Raw genomic sequence first — 20,071 nt, forward strand, 5'->3', positions numbered from 1 at the left:
GAGTACTCCCAAAATGCAATAACAGGGAAAAATTAGACACAAAAATGTGCCATTTAATGGAATTAATATATTTGCTTTAAACTTTCTTATTTCGACAGGAAAATGGAAATGAATTGGGATTTGAACTGAGCAGTAATGAGTTATCTCAAATAATTCCAGTTAGGTCAAATAATCACAATCAGATGATTATTTAATTATATAGTGTCAATAATCATGGTCATTATTCAGATTGACCTGCCATATTGAGAGAATATTATATATTTATCTCTTCCCTTGCCACGAAGTAGAGGAATAACAATAAACCAACTTGGCTTAAATCATAAAGATGTGTATATAATAAGATCTGTCTTTCCTATAGGCCCCATTGCCTCTGTTTCAGAAATTTCTAGGTGTTTCCAGCCAGGTTGGGCCATCAAAGAGAGGATGGATAACATCTCAAGGCTCAATCAGTTCCTATTCACTAGCCTGTCAAACTGCTCTCAGGTTCCGGAACAGCACAGTGGCTTGCTGTTGAAAGCACCAAGTGCTGATGAGGCAGAGGCACATAGACAGTTACAACCTGTCAGCCTTATTTTAGCCAGGGTGACAACGGGTTTGTCTTCACCTCCTCTCAAATATTATAGACCCTCTCCATGTTTCTTAGTCTCATTTCTCCCCATTTTATCTCTGTGTGACTTTCTCTCTCCGATTCTCTCATTTTCTCTTTTGTGTTCCCAATTAGTCATCATGTTTTAAGTTACATTACTTTATGAAGTTAATCTTTGTGTTTAACCAGTCAGCCTTGTTAGTAGTGTCATCATTGAATTTTTGTCTTTGTCTTTGAAAATGGTTGAAGCTTTTAAAACAGACGTCATGAGGTTTACAAGTGTGTTTTAAATAAATGGTCTCTGGCTTTCTCTGAACATGGTTTGGAAATAGGTGGGAGGGCTGATTGATGTATGTTGTCAGTCTGCATTGATAATGATGCATCAAGTAGCTTGTTGGATACAATCAGTAGCTACAGCCCATGAACCTCATTAGATCTGCTGTCATGTAGTATGTTTTCATTGAATCAATCTGCACATACTCCGAGACCCCCGATGAGAGACACTGGGGGAGATAATATTTTTTTTGTGAAGGCAGGTTCCCCTTAAGAATACAAAATGCCCACTTAGATACAACTTAGCCCTTGGCACATTGATAGCATTTATGACAAACATCTCCTTTCCAGGCCTAGTTTAAATGAATTATCACTTTGTTACTACAAAAAACACTTTACAAGACATTTTACTATTCTGCCTGGACTCCAAATTACATTTCGCAACAGAATACATGCGAGAAGTGATACTAGATATGAAAACAAATGCATGATCATATGTTATGCATTTCAGAATATGATGTGTATGTTTTTAATCGCCTCAAGGCATCATATATAGTACCTCCTACTGTAAAATCTACCTATTTGCTTACCTGACTGTCCAAGTGAATTGGCAATTTCTCTCCAACACTTCTCTTTCTCCACCCGGTTGTGGTAATTTTTCCTCCATTTCTTCAGTCCAATGAGACTTTCTTGAATACCGCAGCCATGCTAGTTGATGTTCTGCTGCAGGTACATCAGGACACCTCCCACTGAAACTTCCCGTGCCCCGTTTCTTGCTCTCTCTTTTTTGTAGGTTAACACTGCAGTTGTATTCAGTCAAAACATATTTCACATTGCACGATCTGGAATCGCAGACAGATTCTGATATTTAACATTCTAGATATCTCACTGACATCGGCGATGCGTTGGCTCTTCTCTCAAATCGCGTCTTTGATAGTTCATGTATTGCTTCTGTTTGCCAACGATTTCAGACTTTTGTCTGAGATCTCCACAAAACTGTCAGCGAGTGAAAATCTGGCTTAAAATCGTGTAAACTCTGCATTAGTTGATTGCTGTCCAGTAATGCAATTATGACCCTGTAACACCTGTGGATGTTGATATAGTGGATTAAAAATGACTTGGTTGTAAAAAAAAGTGGTTGTACAATTATGCTGAAAGGAGAGAAAAATACTTGTTGTATTATGTTCTTAACACTGGCGATTGAAGCAGCATTTTAACATCCATCCAGGTAATGCCAGTCGATAAAACCCCTCTATATTTACAATTTAAACAAATGTGATAATAACTAAAAGAAACAGACTGATATTATTAGACACAACAGACACATAAAACAAGCATTGTGTTTAGGCTGGTACAATAATGATTGGCCTAGTGTGACAAATGGTGCATTACATTTTAATGAGACTACATGGGACTCTGGTTTGCATAATGGTTGGTTGAAGTGTTGGGTTTTAGAATGGTGGCTATATTGTAAATCTTGGAATCGTGTGACATACTTTAAGTCATATGCTTGGGTATGTTCAGTGTTTACTCATTTGGGACATAGCATTCTGTAATTCTGCATCAGTTAGTCAGTTTGTTTAATTAATAACAACAACTATATGCAATTATTACTCTCTTCTTTGTCTCTTAATAGATCATCCTGAGCCATAAGGCTGTTTTCAAATGTTGCTTTGTAGTTGAACAGCTATAGAGCTTTGAACAGTAGTTATAGTCTTCCAAGTAAAACAATTCAGCAATTTTATTCAGCAAGCTGTTGGGTCAGATGGTGATTTTATCCATTGAGAATTGATTGGCTCGTGAATAGTTATTTCACAACCAAATGCAACCAGACCTATGTGCGAGTTTGCGATCGATTGTGGATGGGATGAACACTTTGTCCCAGGAATTATTATATCAACTACTGGCAAGAGTTCAGAAAGGCTGTATTACCTACAACAGTAGCCTAAAACAATGCCTAAATAACTTTTTGGTTATTGTTAACATTATTTTCATCAGCTGAAATGGAAAGTTACAGTATTAAGTATTTTGTTGAAAGATTATGTAGAAATTTGTTTTTCTTTGTAATAATGTGCACTGATAAACTGCACACATTAAGACCAGGAACATGTGTCAGTGATGTTAATGGGGGCAGTTTTTTAATCATGTTGACTGTACAGCAAAGTTGGTTTATATAATTTAGTGCTGACCTGAATCAGGCCCTAAATGAGAAACATGTGAAATGGAATGTAATGAAAGGCCAATATTTATGTCTGTGTGTGTGTGTGTGTGTGTGTATGTGTATGTGTGTGTTTAGTATAGTATATGATTATTAAATCACATCAAATTAATGAAGCCACACCAACCCTGTAATGATCTTGGAGTGTTTCAGTAGATTATTTTATCCTTTATTCTTGTGTTTACACACTGAGTTGCCCCCTTTAGACCGTTGTCTAATTGGATAAGCTACGTTTCAGTGCATAAGGTATGAGAACATCCTTGTTGTTTATTTCTATAAAGCTTAGGTTGACATAGGCCAATCCACTCCAGAGAGCCGTCACACATATTTAAATGGACCATTTGCCTACCCTGGGGTTTGCAATGGTGGTTCTTCCTTTACAAGTGCAAACCAAAATTAAATAAATGAGCTGTGTCATTGAAAAATTACTCTGTTTACATTTGTTTACATGCCATAAAAAGTCTGCTGAGCCAAGATCTGAGGATGGAGGAGGTGGTTTTCAAAAACAACTAGACATTCAATTAAAATGGCAACAGGTTATCATGGTTTTGTGTTGAATACAGAGACTGTGATGATGTTTTATTACTATTCCTGGTATAGATAATCCCTCTGGTGACATTTAGTTGTTATTTTTTTTTTATTTGATTTATTCACCCATGCTTTCACCCAGCACTAACTGAGGTAGTGCATTTTGCACAATTTACCAATATTTCATTTGATGGTCACACTGAGGACCAGCTGAGGATAGCTGGACAGACTGTGAAAGTCTCAATCAGTCAGATCCTCCAGTCATCACAAGAGTCAGGCTGTGCCATTTCTCATCATTTGATGCAACAGATATCTCCTCAATTTTGTATCTTTGCTCTACAGATTCTAAAGACAGTGCGGCAATTTGTCGCACCCATGAAACATTCACACTGGGGAAGGCTTGTTTTAGGTAGAATCTTGAACATCAGAAATATGATATGGCTAGTCATCTTTTTAATAAGAGAACAACATTGGCAAGTTTAGCACAACAGCCACGGAGTGTGACAAAATAATTCGTCTGTCATAAGCAACGAGGACCACAGATGTCATCCATCATCGATGCTCGGAAAAGTCTGTTGCAGTGGGGGCAAGGATGTCTTCTGGGTGAGGAGTAGGTTCTGTCTCGGGATTTCTTGGCAGCATGCTTCTTGATGGTGTAATCTGTCCTTTTCCACTCAAAAGAGGTTTCGCCTGTGGAGACTTGTCTGCGTCAAGCTGACTGGTTAGTAACTAGGTTCTCCCAGCTGTCAAGGTTAAGAGCGCAGTTTTCATTGTGGCTTCGTGGGTGTCCTTGTACCTCTTCTATTGTCTGCCCTGAGATCTCTTGCCAAGTTACAGCTCACTGAAGAAAAGTTTCTTGGGTAGGCGTTCGTCATCCATGCGAATAACGTGGCCGGCCCATCTCAGCTGAGACTTGCAGATCATTGTGTGGACGTTGGTCATGCCGGCCTGTGAGAGGATCTCGGTGTCTGGCACTTTGTTTTGCCACTTGATCTTTTGAAGCCTTCTTAGGCAGCACAGATGAAAGTGGTTCAGCATCCTTGCATGACAGCTGTACACTGTCCATGTTTCGTATGCATAGAGCAGGGAGGGGAGGATGATTGCAGCATATACTTTAATCTTGGTTGGAAGTTTGTTGCCTATTCTGTACCAGACAATCGATCTCAGTTGATCAAAATCTCGACCAAAATCTGGCAATTATGTTCACCTCATCGTTGATGTGGACAGCTTGAGACCGAATGCTGCCCAGGTTCGTGAACCGATCAACGTTGTCGAGCTTTTGGCCATTGACAGTGATTGACGGTTCGGTGTACATTGTGATGAAGAACTTTTTTTGGTGGAGATGGTGAAACCAAATTTGCTGCATGCAGTAGCAAAGAGGTCCATGCTATTCTGCACGTCTGAGTCTTTGCTGGCATTTAAAGTGCAGCCATCTGCAAACAGCATGTCACGGATGGTATAAATCTGCACTTTGGTTTTCGCCTGTAGTCTTCTCCGATTAAAGAGCTTCCTGTCTATGCTGTACTTGAAGTCAATGCCAACATCGCTGTCCTTGAACACATCTGTCAGCATGGTGGATAACATGAGGCTGAAGAGCGAGGTAGCCAGAACACATCCCTGCTTCACTCCATTTGTGACTGGGAATGGCTCTGAGTAGTCGCCCTGATCCTGGCCATGGGCTAACATGCTGTCGGGAAACTGGTGGACCATTTCGGTGAAGGTCTCAGGACATCCAAGCTTGGCCATGATCTTCCATAATCCATCCTGGCTTACAGTGCAAAGGCTTTCGTCAGGTCCACAAAGGTGGTGTAAAAAGGGATGTTCTTCTCCTTGCACTTTTCTTGCAGTTGCCATGCGGCAAATATCATGTAAGTGGTGCCTCGCTCTTTTCTGAAGCCACACTGGCTCTCTGGTAGAACACACTGGTCAAGATGCAGTGTGAGTCTGTTCAGTACCCTGGCAAGTACCATGCCTGCTATTGATAGCAGGGATATCCCTCTGTGGTTGTCACAGTCTTGTCGATTCCCCTTGCTTTTGTAAAGGTGGATGATGGATGCATCCTTGAATTCTTGGTGAATGAATTTTTGGCTCCATATTTTGCAAAATAGCTCTGTCAGCCTCTCCACCGTCTTTGGTCTGCCTGCCTTGTATATCTCCGAAGGGATGAAGTCGGCACAAGGGGCTTTTCCACTGGCAAGAAGATAGATGGCCTTCGTGGTTTCGAGGATTGTCGGAGGGTCTGCCATGGCCTCATTGATCTCCGCCTGGCAGGTGGTCAATTGCCTTGTCATTGCTGGAGGAGGGTCTATTGAGAGCATTGTTATAGTGCTCTGTTCAGTGTCTGAGGATCTGATCATTCTTGTTGATTTCTTGTTAAAGCTTGAGTCCGAGGTAGTACTATGGCACCGATATAGGCTACTGTGCAACACTAAGTTAACATAGAACTATCTATTTGAGTGTTTATTTTCATGTTTGACCATTTTTACTTAATAATTGAGAATAGTGTTGTCAAAAGTACAGATACTTCAGTAACAAGTCGGTAGTAAAATAAAAAAGATGTCACAATACCAGTGTTTGTACAGTACTGGGAGTACCGAGCACTGACTTAATTCGGTCACAGCACGCTTAAATGCTCACACTTTTATTTGATTGTGTGCTCTGTTACTCCTTTTCTACCGAAATGCACAATTAGTCAAATTAAATTTGTGATATGTCCTAGTGTGATTATTAAACAGTGAAATGCTGTAATCTTAGTCTGCATTCGAGCTGAATGAGCTTTAAATGAATGTGTGAAGCAGACCACTCATATAATAATTGACATTGAAAATAATTTGCGTTGGATGGGGTAAAAAAAAAATGGAGCACTAATCCAACGTGAAGTGCATGCACACTGTATATTTGTATAGTTAAATCACATTTGCACTTTAACGATCACACTGGGCCATGTAGCGAACTGTTTATCTGTCAGAAGCCACATGTCAAAATAAAAGCAATATTCAAAATAAAAGCTAGACACCTGAAATTGAAACAGAAATATATTACATCGGTGTAGTAAAATGTCACATTCATTGTAATAATATTAATAATAATATAATTATTAAGCAATATATAACAAACGAGTGCTATTTTACTGAATAAAATGTTATTAAAATGTATTGGTGTGTTGAAAAGTAATTGTTAAATTTTCTACTGTAAAAAGTTTTAAGAATTTGATTAGACACCACTTGGATGTTGAAATTAAATTAAACTTTAAAACATGGAATTCTAGAATATGTATTTAAAAAAAGGAAAAACGGATATGTGAAGAAAAAAAAAAAAGGTGGTTCTTTACTGACATTAATATTTATTTATATTTAGAACCGTATCTTTCTGAAGAACCCTTTTGTGCTGAAATAGTTCGTTTGGTTTTTCAAAGTAACTGTCAATAAATTATTTCAAAGCCATTGCGTCATTGGTTCACTCGCAGCATAGGAGTCCTGACAGCTCAACCGACCAATTTCACAGACTCTCCACAGGTAAACTTGACAAAAAAAATATTTTTTTATTTTTTTTTAATTTTTAACCATTAGTATTTTTAGCAGAAAAGTTATCAGGGATAACCAATCCCATTAGCGCAGTTAAATGGGAGTCTGCTCTCTATCTTTTTGAAAGTCAAACCGTGGCAAATTTAAAGATTACAGTTTATTGTGAAATGTGATTTTTAACACTTTTGTAACTGCTATGACTGTAACTGTTCATGTTGGGAGATCACATTTTCTTAGCTCATTCACATCATAAAAATTCAAGATGAATATTCAGTAAACTATATGGTGGAACGTTCCCCAAGATGTTTCTATTTTAAGCATTAAGATGTTTACTTGTTGCAACATTTTCCTCTACACATTTAATATATAAAAAATATTGTACTCGGTACATAGTCAAATAAAAACCTGCATCCATTTATTTTATTAAATATATTTAATAATTCTGATGAGAATTCATGAAGATGAATCCTTCTTTGCAGAGTATGAGACTGATGGACCAACTTTAGTGCTTATAAATTCTAAATAATAATCACTGTGAATGAACACACAAAACTGTCTATTTTCAGACAACAGACAGTTTTGTCACTGCTTGATAAAGACATCACAGCACTTGGGTAATTTTTTGCAGTTTATATTAAGCACTTTTTAACCTTTACACAGTAAAACTTTCTGTAACTGGTGGTTTCCTAGCCATAAGATTGTATTTTTTATGTTATAGATCTCTATGGAAGTGCGAACAACTCGAGGTGAGCTGTCATTTTATAATTTTGTTTAAAATACTGACATTATGTTCTGAAAAAATGAGATCATTTTATATGCAAGTTTTAAGTAGTCCTTTTTTATCTCTCTTTCCTTTTTAAATATATATTTTCCATTAATTTATACACTATGATTATTTAATACAATGTAGTTTCTTTGTGTCATAGGTTTACAGTTAAAACACAGCTACACTATGACTTCCAGCTGTGTTCTGTGAGGATGCTTCTCTCCTCTTCTCCACTAAGCACGTGAATGATCAAGAATTGATTTTTATCCATAGATTTTTGGAATGTTTCAATTATTTACTTGGGTTTATGCATAAACATTTTGGCCAGTCACAAAATAAATAAATAAAAATAAATCCCTATTACACTTTATTTTACTTTTTCTTTTTCATATTGTGAAGGGCTCACATACACTCACCTAAAGGATTATTAGGAACACCATACTAATACTGTGTTTGACCCCCTTTCGCCTTCAGAACTGCCTTAATTCTACGTGGCATTGATTCAACAAGGTGCTGAAAGCTAAAATGGCTAGTAGTCATTTGCATAGTAGCATTACTATGACACTTCCTGCTCAGCTTCTGTTCGGACGCTCTTGCTTACTGCTCCGCGCTTTTGCTATATCACTTTTATATTTTCATATTTTATCTACTTTTATCAACTAGTTTTAACTTAAACAAATCAGCACAGTGCTCAAAAGCTTGGACTACTACAAAAAAAAAAAAAGCAGAATTCTTTTATCCGACCAGCCTCCCACTGAAAGTTATCATTCCAGGGAAGGGAAAACACAACTGCCTACATTCAAAAGGATAAGAGAAAATGCCTCTTCTGGAATCTACTTGCTGCACTAACTGCCACAGACTTTTACAAAGGATTGCAGTTCTTGAAACAAAGTTATTTACAGGACCACCAAACCAGACGGAACACACAACAGAGCTTCGTCATGGACGCCCTCAGCATACAGCCGGTGAGTCCTATGAATCTAGTGCTCCTCGACAGGCCATACTGAGTGTAGAGAAACAAACCGATCGACTTACAAATCGATGGCAAAAACAGGGAGCCAGACCAAAAGGCACTCGAGACATCAGATTGTCACGAGCATCTCATATTGCCGCAGTAGCATCCTCTACCCCAGATACGGCTCTGACAAGGATTGCAAACACTGGTTTCCTACCACCGCCTATACATCTTGAGAACAGATTTGAAGTATTAATGAATGAGAAATCCCCAAATGTGATGAATGTGATCGAACACAGACTGAATCAGCCAGTAGCTAACGCTGATATGAACTGGCGCTCAAGGTCGAGCAGACAGCGGCATTCAGCTCAGAGCGCAGCCGGGCCCAGGACTCTGATAGTGGGTGACTCCATAATCAGAAACATTAGCAGCAGGGATACAACTACATGCTGCCTTCCACAAGCAACAACCTCGGATGTTAACAGGGAACTTCAGAACATTCTGATGAAACATAAGACTGCAAATCGACTCATCATTCATGTGGGGAAGAATGATATTCATAAAGAGTAGTCAGAACTCCTTAAAAAGGATTTCAATGAACTTTTTGAAACACTTAAAAGACTGAAAGTTCAAACATTCATCAGTGGACCACTTCCAGCAAGAGGAACAAACAGGTTTTCACGTTGCTTGGGCTTAATACATGGCTGCAAAAAACCTGCAATATAAAAGGAGTGAACTTCATTAACAACTTCAACCTTTTCTGGAGTCAGAGGCAACTGTTTCGACAGGATGGCCACCACCCAAACAAACTTGGTTCAAGAGTGCTAAAGGACAATATCTACTTCTCCCTCAATCATCCTTCTGCAGTGTGTGCCAATCCACTCAATCTGAATGGCACACACACCTGGACACCGTATGAATGACCACAGGACTTCACTTCAGCACTTGAATGGACATGCAGTTGACAAATCACACAAGGACAATGATAACACCACTCAGCCACAACAATTTCTGCTCATGGACACAATCTCATCTGAGCCCTGCCCACAAAGTTCACCACAGACAGACTGTGACATATTAGAACTGCTCCAAGATTCAGCACCCAAGGACGACTTTCTGGAAAACATCCAGGGAAACCAGGACAGCATATTACAGCCCCTCTCACCAGACAAGTTATCCCTCTCTCCAGCATCTCCACATCTGTGTTTCTCAGAGAAAATGGAAGAACTAGTGTATGCTGGAACCAAACTATCCCACTCTTTTGCTGCAAGCCCCCAGATATCAAGCAAAAAACGTCAGGCCCCTCAAGCACCTGCGGGCCCAGCTCGCCCTCCCCCTCCTCCTGTGAGAGCTCTTCGACCTCTGCCACAACGCCAGGGCTCACACCCTCCTCCATCTGCTCGAGGTGAACTAAAAACAACTGATACCAGCTCTCAGTGATATGTGTTGGGTCCCCGCTATGATAACAGTAACTTTCTCAAATGTTTACAAAACAAGCGGAACCCAGTGTGCCTGTATCAATCTCTATTGCTGTTCGATTACATCATAGAAAGTCTAAGGCCTTCAAAAGCCGTACAGCAAACCCATCTAATCTGGTGCCTATTACACGCCAAACTAAGATTGCTGTGGGGACAAAAACTATTAAGTTAGCACTTTTAGACATCCGCTCACTTAAAAATAAATCACTTCTAGTCAATGACTTAATTATCACATACAACCTGGATTTTATGTTTCTAAATGAAACTTGGCTAGAAGACAGCTGTAGTGCAACAGTCCTTAATGAAACATCCCCTCCTAACTTTACTTATTTGAGTGTCTGCAGAGAAGGTAGACGAGGTGGGGGTTTAGCTGCTCTTTTTAAAGATGTCTATCAATGTAAGCAAATATCATTTGGGAATTACCCGTCTTTCGAATATCTGGGTAGTGTGTTAAAAGGTGCTCCACGCACTTTACTTATCATTATTTACAGGCCTCCAAAATACTCTCCAGCCTTCGCTGAGGACTTTACAGAACTGTTATCAACAATTACCTCAGAGTTTGACTGTTTTGCCATTGCTGGAGACTTTAACATTCACATAGATAATGCAGAAAACAATATGACAAAAGAAATCATAACTGTTTTAAAAACTTTTGATCTGACTCAGCATGTACATGGACCCACACACAATCATGGACACACTCTAGATTTACTTATCAGTAAGGGTCTAAACATTTCATCGATTGTTATTAAGGATGTAGCACTGTCTGATCATTTCTGTGTTTTCTTTGATATATTGATCTCTCCTGCCATTGAAGCTAGATCTGTGTCTGTCAAGAAGAGATGCTTAAATGAGAACACTAGTGTACTATTTATGAAGGCTATATCTTTAACACCAAGTATATATGCTGACTCTGTTGATTTTCTCCTTGATTCTTTTAACTCAAAAGTTAAAAGTGTAATTGATGATATTGCTCCTGTGAAAGTCAGGAAGAAGAGTGGCAGACAAAAAGCGCCTTGGAGAAACTCAACAGCAGTGCAAAATATGAAAAGACAATGCAGAAAAGCAGAGTGCATGTGGCGGAAGACAAAATTGTAGTCCATTATATCATCTACAAAGACGGCATCCATGCTTTTAATATGGAACTAGGCAAAGCTAGACAGACTTTCTTCTCAAATATTATAAACAGCAACTTTAACAACACACGCACTCTTTTTGCGACTGTAGAGAGACTGACAAACCCCCCAAGCCAGATTCCCAGTGAAATGCTCTCAGACAGCAAGTGCAATGAGTTTGCTTCTTTCTTCTCTGAAAAAATCAATAATATCAGAAAGGTGATCGGCACATCCTTGAGTTGTTCTGGGGTCAGACAAATCAAACCACAACCTGAGAAAGTAGTTACTATGTCTGATTTCAAAGAAATTGATGGCAAAATTTTGGAAGAAACCGTAAAACATCAACCTGCGCCCTTGATGCACTTCCCACATCTTTTTTCAAAAGTGTGTTCAACTGTTTAGAAGCAGATCTCCTAGAAGTGATAAACTCTTCACTTCTCTCTGGGAGTTTTCCAAACTCCCTGAAAACTGCAGTTGTCAAGCCCCTCTTGAAAAAGAGCAATCTGGATAAGACCATATTAAGCAACTATAGACCGAACTCAAATCTTCCTTTCATAGGCAAGATCATTGAAAAAGTTGTCTTCAATCAGCTGAACAAATTCTTGAACTCAAATGGATACTTTGACAATTTTCAATCTGGTTTCCGATCGCATCACAGCACAGAGACAGGCTCATAAAGATAATAAACGATATTACGCTTAAATACTGATACAGGCAAATTATCAGTACTGGTACTACTCGACCTCAGTGCTGCATTTGACACTGTTGATCACAACATACTTCTTGACAGGCTGGAAAACTGGGTGGGGCTTTCTGGAATGGTCCTAAAATGGTTCAGGTCATACTTAGAAGGGAGAGGTTATGTGAGTATAGGAGACCATAAGTCTGAGTGGACGTCCTTGACATGCGGAGTCCCTCAAGGCTCAATTCTTGCGCCACTCCTGTTCAACCTGTATATGCTCCCAATGAGCCAAATAATGAGAAAGAACCAAATTGCTTACCACAGCTATGCAGACGACACACAGATCTACTTAGCCCTATCACCTAACGATTACAGCCCCATTGACTCCCTGTGCCAATGCATTGATGAAGTTAACAGCTGGATGTGCCAAAACTTTCTTCAGTTAAACAAAGACAAAACTGAAGTCATTGTGTTTGGAAACAAAGATGACGTTCTCAAGGTGAATGCATACCTTGACTCTAGGGGTCAAACAACTAAAAATCAAGTCAGGAATCTTGGTGTGTCTCTACAGTCAGACCTTAGTTTCAGTAGTCATGTCAAAGCAATAACTAAATCAGCATACTATCATCTGAAAAATATTGCAAGAATTAGATGCTTTGTTTCCAGTCAAGACCTAGAAAAACTTGTGCATGCTTTCATCACCAGCAGGGTGGATTATTGTAATGGACTCCTCACTGGCCTTCCCAAAAAGACCATAAGACAGTTGCAGCTCATACAGAACGCTGCATTGAAATGTAACTTTTACTAGGCTAAAGGAGTGTATTAAATTGCGCATTACCATATTAGCATATTTTTGCTGTGGTATTGGTCTCGAGAACCATGAAATTCCACTGGAATCGGTAAAGACTACTGAAATTTTGGTATCACGACAATACTAACTGAGAATATGAATTGGCTTAATCTTTTGACTTTATCATGTTATGCACATTTGTTAACAGCCACATATGTTCTTTGCAATCAATAGCTATAATACGGTGCTGATTGGTTTATATTGATTTTTCTTGTGCATGTAGGTATCAACGTCAATTTAAAAATCAGACGTCTTGTAGATTTTTCCCTCTACCTTAAATAATGTCTTAAATTCAAATATAATTTGAAATATAACTAGAATTTTCATAATATATATCGGTACGCCTGCTTCAGGAAAAGTGTGCGGAACAGCAACGCCCATTGTACACGGTGTTTCTCGATCTGACTAAGGCTTTCGATTATGCGAGTCGCTCTGGTCTCTTCCACGTTCTGCAGTGACTCGGTTGTCTGGCAACTCTTTTGGCAATACTCCAAGGCTTCCTTGATGGGTTGCGGGCAACCATACAGTTCAACGGTGCCCGCTCAAATGAGTTTGATGTCTGCTGCGGAGTAAAGCAGGGGTGTGTCCTCGCTCCCAACTTGTTTGGCATCTATTTCTCGGCTGTGCTGCGACGGGCGTTTCCTGATCCGGTTGGGGTTCTGCTGCACACCAGGTATGACGGCAACTGCTTCAGCTTGGCTCGTCTGAGGGCCAGGACCAGGGTGAAGTGCGTCCTTGTGCGTGAGTTGCTTTATGCAGACGACGTTGCCTTCATGGCTCATACTGAAAAAGAAATTCAGGAGATGTGCAATTCTTTTGCTGCTGCCTGCACAGAGTTTGGACTTATAATAAGCCTGAAGAAGACAGTAGTGATGGTTCAGAATGTTTCTGCTTCCCCTCACGTCACCATCAATGGCACAGTGCTGTCGGTTGTCGAGAAATTAATCTACCTCGGCTCAACCTTGTCAGCAAACAACAGCCTTGATGCTGAATTGAATACCAGGATCGGTCGTGCCTCAACAAACTTTGGGCGGCTTCAGTCTCGTGTCTGGAACAACAGCCACCATTCTCTCAAAGTAAAGGTGTGCATATATGAGTCCTGTGTGCTCTCTGTTCTGCTATATGGAAGCGAAACGTGGCCTACATACCGGCGGCAGGAGCACAAGCTCAATGCTTTTCACTTCCGTTGCCTACGACAGATCCTTAGCCTGTCATGGCAGGATCGGGTCCCAAATACCACCGTGCTGAAGCTCATTAACAGCAGTGACATGTACACCACGCTCCGGAGGAGGCGTCTCAGATGGATTGGCCATGTACGTCGTATGCCAGATGAACGTCTCCCAAATTCCATCTTCCATGGGGAGTTAGCTGTGGGACACCGCCCCCGTGGTCGACCCAAGCTCCGCTTTAAGGATGTTGTCAAGCGAGACATGAATGTCTTTAAGATCAAACCTGATCGATGGCATCACCTTACAGAAGACCGGGCAGCTTGGCGGTCTGCGCTGACACAGGGCACAACTCTGTCCTGTCATGTTTACACCAGCTTTTGCTCAGAAAGACAGCATGTTAGACACTGTTCAGATTGGCGCTTGCGCTGCAAAAGGCCTTGATGAATACACCATGGAGTTAGGGTTCGGGTTAAGTGATAGTTCGATAGACTTGTGTCGGCGGAATTCACTATTCTGAATCGAAAAGATGCGCACGCACCGAATCTGACTCCGAAGTCTGGCAGACGTGTTGCGATTTTCTGAGGCGACACTATTTTCAATCGATACAAATTATATATCAATGACTTTTCAGGAGTTAAAATAGCATTAAATTAACATTATAATAACTTTAAGCAGGAGGCTGTATGGGAGGTTACCTACAGTACAGTTAAGTCAGAAGCAATTTCTAAATATTAAAATATTATGAGCCCAAAGATTACTTATGGAATGATAACACTTGTGTTTTTACATTCTCTTTCACATTTAAATTTTACAGCAGGAGTGCTTGTAATCAGATGGACATTGAAATGAATGAAAATAGGTGCTTAACTTGCTTTAATGGCTTTTAATGGTAACGCTTGTAATGGGAAAATTAAGGATGCAAATTTTGGCAAATTCTTTTAACGACGAAGCACCAATATTAACCATTAATTAATTACCTGTACTATCGTCAGTCGTTTGTCAGTAAGCAATGAACAAGCGGCTAGGACGGACACATTTGACTCTCGTGATACTGGTCAACTCTGATTCTGAATGTCCATAATCTGCAAAGAATATTTATGATGGGTAACTGATAAATGTATTTTGTCTTCTTCAGAAGTCATGCCAGTTCCAGACCAACCTGCTGAAGCAGAGAAGCCCATGCTCAGCCCAGTGCTGAATGCTTCTAATGGAGATGGTGCTGAGACAGAGACCACCTCTGCCATTCTGGCTTCCGTCAAAGAGCAGGTAAGACTTATAATACCAACTTTACACCTTTGCAAATTTTTTAGGCAGGAAAATGGATGGAAAGTTTTTGCAGTATAGTCCATGATTTATCAGGAGACAACAGCTGTCTGTACACATTTATCATATTAACTCTGGTGCTGGACTTTACACTTTCTGAGTGAAAAAATTAAAAGGGGAATGATAAAACCAAAAAAAGGTCATTCTGTTTTACAGTGAGTGCTTGTCAATGGTACCTGGGTAGTATTAACTGTAAAGTGAACATCATAAAATATGTACATGCACAATTATCGGTACATTGAGGTAAAAATATAAAAGTACAAGGGTTCAAAATTGTTCACATATTTTAGCATAATTCTGAAGACAGATTGTTTTTGTTTCTAAGTCAGTTAAAGTGGTAGTTCAACCAATATGACATTTCTTTCATTATTGTTCCAAACCTGTATGACTGACTTTCATCTTTGGAACACAAAAGGAGATGTTTGGCAGTCTCAGTCACCATTTCCATTATATGGAAAGCAAGAAAGTGACTGTTGACAAGGCTGTCATTATGCTTAACATCTACTTTTGTGTTCCACGGAAGTTAGAATACCATATGGGTTTGGAACAACATAGGTGTGAGTTATCCCTTTTAACCAAAGATATAGGTATGAATTTCATTTTTTATGTTCAGGCTTTGAGAGCCTAGAGGGTTATTGAGTTAAAGCCCAAGTGTGACTTTATTAAACCATTTAAAGATCAGGTGCTAAAAGGTGGAGAAAAACCTGAAATATAATATAAGGACATTAGGTGTAAGAAAGAAAGCTGCAGGAAAATGACTACTGTATGTGTAAAGATGAATGTTGGATGGAGGAAATGTTCCTGAGGACATAAACCAGTGTAGCTGCAATGAATGCAAATTGAGGGACAGTGGGGAAATCAGGAAAATGGTATAAAGTCACAGCCTGTGGAACTATTACACCTTGGGAGTCTGTCTTGGTATTGATTTAATTGACAATACAGTATGCAACATACAATCCCTATTCCCAAAAAGTTTGGACAGTTTGAAAAATGCTAATAAAAGCAAAAAGGAGTGATTTGAAAATTATGTTCACCCTTTGCTTTATTGAAAGCACTACAACTACACATTATATGATGTTTTACCTTTCATTGTTTTTTGAGAAGTTGGGGCAGTCAAATGTTTACAAGTGTGAAACATCACCATTTCTTCTAATAACACATATGGGACTTTTCCTGTTTGCGTTTTTGGGGTTTTCCACTGTGGATAGTACCTGGTACCTGATACTTTTAGTACCATCTCGGTTGAGGTTCCAAGAGAGCCGAGCCGATACTAAATGTGACGTCAAAATCCTGCAGATCACTGATTGGTCAGGGAGAATCGTCACTATCAGCGTCACTGGATTTCCGACACGCAACATCAACCCGCTAGTTTTAAAGTTGGTAACAGCGATAGCAGTATCATTTGTTCACATGACTTTAGAATTGTAAAAAAAGAAATGGCTGTGCGCAAAACCACGCCATGGTCAATAAACGAGGTGCAGATAGTCCACTCGAAAGCAATGAGTGAAACGAAAATGTCTCTGAGGAGGTGTCTCAGCTGTTGGCTGCACACGGCTACCATCGGACCTACCAACAGTGCAGGAAAAAGTAAAAAAAAACTTTAAAGTGACTACATTTACATTTATGCATTTGGCAGACGCTTTTATCCAAAGCGACTAACAGTGCAATTATTACAGGGACAATCCCCCCAGAGCAACCTGGAGTTAAGTGCCTTGCTCAAGGACACAATGGTAGTGGCCATGGGGTTAGAACCTGTGACCTTCTGATTAACAGCCCTGTGCTTTAGCCACTACACCACCACCACTCCATTACAGGACCATCAAGTAAAAGTGGATGAACACTATCTAAATCGGCGAGCAATGGGAGGGAGAGTGCCCTGGACTCAGCCATGATGAAGGATGGTACATTATGTTACGTTAGCTCTATACTCTGCTTGACAGGTTCACTATATTTAGTTGACCAGCTGCTGGAAGCTTGCTTCTAAAACAACCAGGCCACTTGTGTAAAATCACCATGCAACAACTGCTTTATGCAGCACAATTAGCTAGTAGCTAACAGCTAGCGGTAGTGTTATTGTTTTGGTCAGTTTGTGTCGTGGTTAAGATGATGTCACAGCAGTAGAGGCGGCACAACTATAGACGATCAGCCTATAATCCCACCCATGCTGAGGAGGCACTAAACTGCAGTGGAAATGCAAGCTCAAAAAAGTAAAGGGAGAAGAGTCAAGGCGAGTCAAACCGTAACATGCAATGGAAAAGTGCCATTTATTAAGCATTTGAGCACTGAAGACAGAATTTTTTTAAGTTTAGAAAGTGGAATTTTCCCCCAGTCATCCATTATGCAGGTCTTCAGCAGCACAATTGTACGGGGTCTTCATTGCCGTATGGTGTACTTAATAGTGCGCCACACATTCTCAGTTGGAGACAGGTTAGCCAACTCTAATTGGAGACTGCAGGCAGGCCAGTCTTTCACCAATACTCTCTGCTTACTCAGCCATGCACTTGTAATCCAGGCAGTGTGTGGTTTGAAGTTGTCTTGATGGAAAATGCAGGGATGTCCGTGGAAAAGACTGTGCTGGATGGCAGTATATTTTGCTTCAAAATATTTACTTACTTGTCTGCATTAATGGAGCCCTCACAGATGTGAGAGTTACCCATGTCAAGCGCACTGACACACCCCTATACCATGACAAACACTGGCTTTTGGACTTGACGCTGATAACAGCTTGGATGGTCCTTTTCCTCTTCAGCCCGAACACGAAACCTATTTTAAATGTGGACTTGTCGGATCATAAAACACAATTCCACTGTTCTATTTTCTGTCTCAGATGAAACCGAGCCCAGAGAAGTCAGCAGCGCTTCTGGACAGTGTTTATGTATGGCTTCTGCTTTGCCTAGTAAAATCTTAACTTGCATTGGTGGATGCAGTGGCGAATGGTGTTGACTAACAAAGGTTTACTAAAGTAATCCCAAGTCCATGGTCATGATGTCACTCACAGATGAATTATGCTTTTTTAAGAAAGTGATGTCAGGTTTTCGACATTGCCCTTTAAGCACCGAGATTTGACCAGATTCCTTGAATCTTTATTTATATTAAATATTATGTATTTATAGATGGTGAAATGCCCAAAATCCTTACAATTTGTCTTTGGGGAACATTGTTCTCAAAGTGCTGGATTATTTGCTGAAGCATCTGTTGGCAAATTGATAAATCTCGAATGATCCTTGCTCTTGAAGGACTAGGATCTTTTTGGAGGCTCCTTATATACTAAGACATGATTGCCTCACCTGTTTAACATCGCCTTGTTATTTCAACTTATCTATCAGATTCACAAGGTAAAACATCATTTAATGTGTATTTGTAGTGCTTTCAATATATTAAAGGGTGAAAATAATTTACAAATAACTTATTTTTGTTTTTATTAGCATTTTTCATACAGTTCCAACTTTTTTGGAATTGGGGTTGTATAATATTGTGTAATTTGTAATTGATTACATTCTCCATGTTTGCTAAACCCCATGTTTGCTAAACCCCAGCACAGCAGTAAATGTCCACATGTGTTTTACTCATGATGATGGATTTAGTTCACAGTCATTAGGGGGCAGCCATTCCCCCCACCTGGAATTGCCCATAAGATTGTGCTGGAAGCACTTCGGCCCAATTCTTCAAAAAAAATTAGCCATTATTTCTGTTCACACACAATGGGCTCTCAATGCATTGGAGTACGGTGTAAGCTCTCTCATCAGTATATTAAGAGGGGTTCAAAATATTGATGGTTTAATGTGCAGCTTTAATAAGAGGTACATTAAAATCAGGGGATGCTGAGACAGCATATCACACACCAGAACTGAGCATCTGTGTAGTGCAGTGTTAAGGTTTCTTGGTACTGTAGATTTGATTAATAAACCTGTTTTTGTCTGCGATACATTCACTATGAGAATGCTTTGTAAATCAGTGGTTGTAATGTGTGGATACACAAAGAGCACAGACTGTTCTTGTAAAGCATTCATGCACAATTTGTAGTTTCTTTCCATGACCACTTTATGTCAATAGTAGGCTTATTCTAAGTTAAATAGATAAAGCAGTGTTTAACAGGACTGAGATACAACCTCAACATTATCAGGTTTGAGCTCTTGTGATAATGGTGGTCTAAAAACACTTGCATGTACTTTATTTATTTATGGGGAGACCGTGGCTATTCACACTTTTTACTCAAGGGAATATTTCTCAGGGTAGGTTATTTTATAAGTACATTTCTGAATAGCCATATATCTTAAAGTGTTGGCTACAAAAAATGCGATGGACACCTGGAGCGAATGATCTCGCCCAGCTATTGGTGATTGCGGTGTTGGCGGTCGAGGAATAAAGACACAACCAGAGCTGCAGTCAAGAGAGTAACAACAAGAGAGATGTAACGAAGCTGTATGTGTCTGTGTTGAGCTGAAAAAGCACACCGTTAATGTGTGTTTGTGCTGCTGAAAAGCAGTGGTGTTGAATGTTTTTGTGACACTGAAAAGTGCTGACAATAAAGTGTCTTGTATTGGATGTTTGCCCGGCTCCCGCCTCCTTAAGCGTGTTGAAGAACTTTGTCACATACATTTTCA

General features: G+C 39.7%; 1 protein-coding gene across 3 annotated transcripts in view; it reads left to right on the forward strand.

Annotated features, from left to right (window-relative positions):
• The window catches only part of LOC127634067 (catenin delta-2-like), a 415,686-nt gene that overhangs the window by 40,738 nt on the left and 354,877 nt on the right, over nt 1-20,071 (forward strand). The window contains exons 2-3 of one of the 3 annotated variants that reach the window (XM_052113475.1): nt 7,848-7,875; nt 15,280-15,410. In XM_052113475.1, coding sequence (XP_051969435.1) covers nt 7,854-7,875; nt 15,280-15,410 — 153 coding nt within the window. In that variant the 5' untranslated portion in view covers nt 7,848-7,853. The remainder of the gene's footprint in view (nt 1-7,847; nt 7,876-15,279; nt 15,411-20,071) is intronic. The other 2 variants (XM_052113476.1, XM_052113477.1) reach the window with 2 other exon arrangements.

Source organism: Xyrauchen texanus, chromosome 41, assembly GCF_025860055.1.
Source record: "Xyrauchen texanus isolate HMW12.3.18 chromosome 41, RBS_HiC_50CHRs, whole genome shotgun sequence".
NCBI classification, from domain to species: domain Eukaryota; kingdom Metazoa; phylum Chordata; class Actinopteri; order Cypriniformes; family Catostomidae; genus Xyrauchen; species Xyrauchen texanus.